The sequence below is a fragment of the Gymnodraco acuticeps genome, unplaced genomic scaffold, assembly GCF_902827175.1.
Source record: "Gymnodraco acuticeps unplaced genomic scaffold, fGymAcu1.1, whole genome shotgun sequence".
In the NCBI taxonomy this organism is placed as follows: Eukaryota; Metazoa; Chordata; class Actinopteri; order Perciformes; family Bathydraconidae; genus Gymnodraco; species Gymnodraco acuticeps.
This window is the reverse complement of record NW_022991693.1, coordinates 45,001-50,632: the sequence shown is the minus strand read 5'-3', so window position 1 is coordinate 50,632 and position 5,632 is coordinate 45,001. Positions and strand designations below refer to the sequence as shown.

Genomic DNA, 5,632 nt, shown 5'->3' with positions numbered 1-5,632 from the left:
AGATGTTTCCCATTTTCCTCACACCTTATTCTCTCATCTGAAACACTATCTGACAATGTGAACAAAAGTTGTTTTTTTAGCACAAACAAGATCACATTCACAGGAAAAGACAGAAGCACTGTTGAGTTGAGCCAATAAGAGAATTAGAATTGAAGATGAGAATCTTCATGTTCATATGTGTGCAGATAACCATTGTGAACTATAAATGCAGACTTTATTGATCATTTATTCTGTTAGTATGGAAGGACAAATATTTGATTCAATTTTGCACGATTAAAAAAAGCTACTGGTTCAGTTTCAATATGTTTAACAGGACGTTAGAATTGAATTAGACCCACTAAGTAATTAAAAAGTCTGTCTACAGCATGTTCTTATACCTGCTCTAGGATTTAAAAAGACTATACCTGATATTTTGGATTTTAAATATCAAACTCAATGCCTTTCTTTAATGAAAAACATTAACTTCAAGCAAAATAGTTTACAAGACTGTTTCAAAAACCTACATTACATGTCAAGCTATACTTTTAAAGGTCATGAAAACAAAAGATAAATATAATACATTAAATGTTGAGCAGTTGTCTGTAAACACAGATTTACTTTGGAATTTGGATTTGGCATCTAATCCTTTAAGCGAACAACTACGTCTAAACACGTTGAAAAATTACTTTCTTCTTATAAAAGCACATGTGCCTTTACTTCAGACAGCTTTTCAACAAGAGTGTGTGTGTGTGTGTGTGTGTGTGTGTGTGTGTGTGTGTGTGTGTGTGTGTGTGTGTGTGTGTGTGTGTGTGTGTGTGTGTGTGTGGCAGTATATAGGCTACTCAATACACCGGGCTGGATCCGTCATTTATCATCCCATTACGGCGACAAATCCGGCTCCCGGTACATGAAAGGCGAAATGAATTACCGACGTTAAGCCGTCAATAAAGCCATTTCTGTAAATGGTGTCTCGGAGGGCCCTCGCTATTATTCAACAAGCTTTATCAGCACCTTGGAAATTACGTGGCCCCTGCTTCACTTTGATTAAGGGCCCTGCCAGGGGCCGGTGACAGGCTTTTGACTCGGCTTGTATTCAGGCATGAAGACTAATTAAAAGCTATAAATTATCTTCTGCACGAGCCTCTCTTTGCGGGCCAGATAAGAGCAGACTGAGAGCTCATTTACCCACAATGCGCTGCGGATAAACAGCGCAGTGATACTGTCCTAATTGGAATTTAATTAAGTAGCCATGGCGTCCCACTTCAGCCTGCAGTGCATGGGATAAAGATTTCACTGTGTTACACATCAACACGTCCCCACTCATTATTCATATTATTATTTAAAATCGCCAATTAAAGCCTGCTGGCAATTGTAGTCTTATTGGGGCGATTTTAGAAAACTACAATCGCTTTCCACACTTCATTGTGTTTCTAAAAACGTCCCTTTTTCAAATAGTGGATACTAAAAAAAAAGAATAGGCCTATAGTTTTGTTCTTCTGCCAAAAGCTCGGTTGTCTAACATGTGGTGTTTAAATAATAAATATGGCGTAAATTCGTCCCACGGTAGAGACGAGAGAAACAGGTCATTTATGTGAGAAAGTGAAAAAAAACTACGAGCGAAAATGACCAAATATACCTTTTTAGAGACTTTTAGCTTCAATACGAATAGAGCACATTATTAATAGAGTATTATATTTAACTAAAAAGCTTCGCATTTTGCAAATATTTACCTTAGTTTAGTGATATTTTACGCTAATTACGCTGTTTCTCCTGCATCTTGGCCATTAGACCTAACACAAAAATAAATATGAAAGGGTTTAGCTCCTTAGAAATTAATGCACCAGCTCTTTAGAGGTTTGGCTTGTTTGAAGCGATTACACCTGCATTTTTATTTCTGTTTTGAGTTTGAATCTTCATGGTTTATTGCACTTGTAGAGAAACGACAGCTTAATGTAATGTAATAAACGGCCCTGTTTAAGAAAGATATACCTATAAAAAACAATTAACAAGGGGGTAAGTTAGCCTAAACCAAACATTGTAATCATCATTAATTTTGATGATATAATATTGTTATCAATTCATCTCCATTCAACATAAGATCATTTAAACATATCTGGTGCTTAAAATTACTATTTCGCATAACGAGTACTTTTACTTTTGGTACTTAAAGTCCTCTTAATGCTAATACGTTTTTACTTATTATGAATGCAGGACTTTGTATCCGAGTATCACACTGAAGTATTCCGTACTTCTTCCACCTATGTGTGAAAATACTTTTTAAAAACACATGATTTAAGAATAAAAACCTCCTAATGTCGTCCTGTGTGACATGTATAATGCTGGATGTTGGTTTTGTTTTCTATATGGCCTTTACAGTATGTGTACGCTGACCGAACTATAATCTAATTGGCCCTCCTTAATAGTGACAGGGACGATCCTGGCTCCTGATTGGTCCTCTGCACACATGTGCTTCCGTCTGGGTGTAAGAGAAAGGAAAAAACACTCGAGTGGGAGATAACGGATTCAGGAGAGTTTGGGAAGCGCACACACTGATATTACGCAGCACCGGACACCGGACTGGTTCTAACGTGGAGCTGCTCCTTTCGCTCGGAAGGCTTTTTAGGAGACATGTTTTTGTAGGTGAAATATAACACAGGTGTTTTATTCTAGAGGCTTCATGCAGCGCGTCTAAATTGGATACGGAAGGGGGGGCGGGCGCAACAAGTGGAGTTTGGCGTTTTTGAAGCCGAGATTTCTCCCCGTCACCAGGCATGGAGGAGCAGAAGGAGCCCGGCAGCAGCAGCCGGGACTCCACCGAGGAGGAGAGCATGTCCCTGTCGCCGAACCTCCCCTCCCCTCCCGTGATTTTACCGCACCAAGCTGCACAACAGAACCACAGAACCACGAACTTTTTCATAGACAACATCCTGAGACCGGACTTCGGCTGCAGGAAGGAGCCGAGCTACCGGAGCCAGACGCCGGGACGGGAAAACGTGAACCCGCTGACAGCGAGGCCGCACACCGGGAGCCTCTGCCTGGACTCTAGCAGCGACAGCACCTCCTCTTCGTCACCTTCCTCTTCATCCCCTTCCTCCTCGCCCTCGTCCAAGCAGTCCAATAAGCAGGGCGAAGCGGCGGGCACCGGCACTGGCACCGGACGGTACGCAGACAGCAATGGAGGCTCTCCGGCCAAGACGAAAGACAGCCAGGGGTTGCTGTGGCCCGCGTGGGTTTACTGCACGCGCTACTCGGATCGGCCCTCATCTGGTAAGGCGCTCATAGTACCCGAATCACACCGCCGGGGGTGCGTGAGGGCTGGGGAACTTTGTCTGGGTCACCGAGGCTTCCTCCACGGTGTTGTTAAACTGTTATTGGAGTGAAAATTAACTTAAAATGGGTACATCGATATTTTATTTGGCGTATGTGTGCGTAATTATGCCAGAGGTGGAAAAAGTATACTCAGATCTTGTACTAAAGTAGAAGTACGAGAGTGTAGTTTACTGTAACAGTAAAATACCTGCATTCACAATGTTACTCAAGTAAAAGTACAAAAGTATTGGCATCAAAATATACTTAAAGTACCAAAAGTAAAAGTACTCATTATGTGCATTTCAGAACCGATAATTTTACAAACAAAAAGAGCCAATTTATAAAATATAAAAAACAAAATAAAGATGATTTTGTAGATTCAAATATCCAAACAAGCCATTAAACCATTACAAAAACACCGCCTTAATCATTTCCAGTACTCCACACACTCGAACAAAGACGTATTTACGCACAGACATATTCATGTACATTATGGGATGTTAGGCCTGGGAACTTTGTCTGGGGCACTTCGGCTTCCTCCACAATGATGTTTAACTTTTATTGATATTAAAATGAGCTTACAATAGGTATTTGTTGTGTATATGGCTTCTTAGCGTGGCTTTAACTCACCCAATCAGAACACACACACTCAACGTGCACACAGAGACGTGTTTACGCACAGAAATATTAAAGTATTGGGATAATGTCTCATATGTGTTACATGCTATTTATAAACTGCTTGTAAAATAACCAAGCTCGAAAAATGGGCTGATGTCCAATGCAATTGAATGTGTGATTGTAATGCATGTTATAATAAGCATCTATGGCTCGTGCACATTTGTTTGATGCAAACAATAACAACGATGACCTCCCTCTTGGTCCGCACATTAATGTAAAGTAACTCATTGTGGAGGATTTAAGTAAACCCCGTTTGTTTATTTCATGAATTAAAATGTGAGTTTTGCAGAAGAAAAGAACAACATGGCTCAAAAACAGCACCTGTGTTATTATTTATCAGTCATTTACGGTAATAGGCTATTAGACACACATATTATATTCCTAACACTTTTAAAAAGGCTACAAACCAATACGGCCTCAGTCTACAATATCTATTCCGAAATACAAGAGACATTTTATTGTAGAGATTTGATCACATATATGATCACAGACAGCTTATTATCAAGTGTTTACGAAGATCGCTGTTCCGGCTTTACGGGGGTTTAACACTAAATATATTGTGTTCTGGTGGAGTTGGTCACAATATCTGCCATTGTTTTGCTATATTTGAGAAAGAAAGCAGTGAATGTGTAGCAAAAAAACAATTGGGCTTTTATAACATTGATGCATCTCGTAACCAAAGCAGAAATCGGTTGATGCGTTCAACGTCTTCAGGCAATTTCAATTCAAATACATTCGTTTTAAAGTGTGTGACGATAAAACGGGACATGTGTGTACACTATTTAACGAAAGGTAGAAAGGAAGTTTGTCATTTAAATCTGAAGGAAGTGTTGATAAATAATAACCATTAACGCTAAAAGGAAACAGAACGATCGTTATTTTTTAAATCTAATAACTTCGTCAATTATAACGAATCATGAAAGATGCATGTTGTTTAAACTGACATTTTAATATTACCCAGCTTGTGATGGTGATCATATTGTAATGAGATTTGTATAGGCTATTAAAGTGAGGGATGAAGGTCAAAGGTCCTTACGTTTCCTCATTTTCTATTTAGCATTAAGCGATCACAGCGAATATTAGAATGCTTTCCTTGAGTCCTCTTTAACGTGTGTAGTGGCTCTTGCATTAAATTAAATAACCACCTTATCCCAGTCCGCGTAATGCATTCACTGCAGCGTATTTAAATCCCGTTATAGAGAGCTACATTACAGCTTTATATGTTATTACTTTGCGCACATGTATCCTCGTGTGCATCGCTACCGTCAGCTTTACTCCGTGCAGCAGCACATCGCTGTGGTGAAGAACCCTGATCCTGCAGGATGGATAGCATTAATGGAAAGAGGGAGTTTTTGCCCAGAAAGCAGAGCTGATTTGGAGCAGCAGGACTAATCGTTTCTGTTGTTTTGGAGAGGAAAGTCAGGCTGAATCAGACCACACAAAAGATCTAAAACAACAGAAACGCGAAACATATTTGAATCCAACTTTTAGAGAAACATGTCTTTCATGCGATCTTTTTCTGTTGGATTATTTATCTCCACAACGAACCCAATAACCCTAAAAGAAATGTGCTGATCTCGTATTCATTTCGACGTTACTCCATTTTAGTGGAATATATGAAGGCCTTGTTATTCTGGTTTATTAATGACCATAAACCACATCTAGT

General features: G+C 39.6%; 1 protein-coding gene across 2 annotated transcripts in view; it reads left to right on the top strand.

Annotated features, from left to right (window-relative positions):
* Nucleotides 1-2,511: 2,511 nt before the first annotated feature.
* Nucleotides 2,512-5,632, top strand: part of LOC117534556 (homeobox protein engrailed-1-B-like) — a 6,117-nt gene continuing 2,996 nt past the window's right edge. For both annotated transcript variants that reach the window (XM_034198781.1, XM_034198780.1), the window contains exon 1: nt 2,512-3,246. In XM_034198781.1, the coding sequence (XP_034054672.1) occupies nt 2,751-3,246 (496 nt within the window). In that variant the 5' untranslated portion in view covers nt 2,512-2,750. The remainder of the gene's footprint in view (nt 3,247-5,632) is intronic.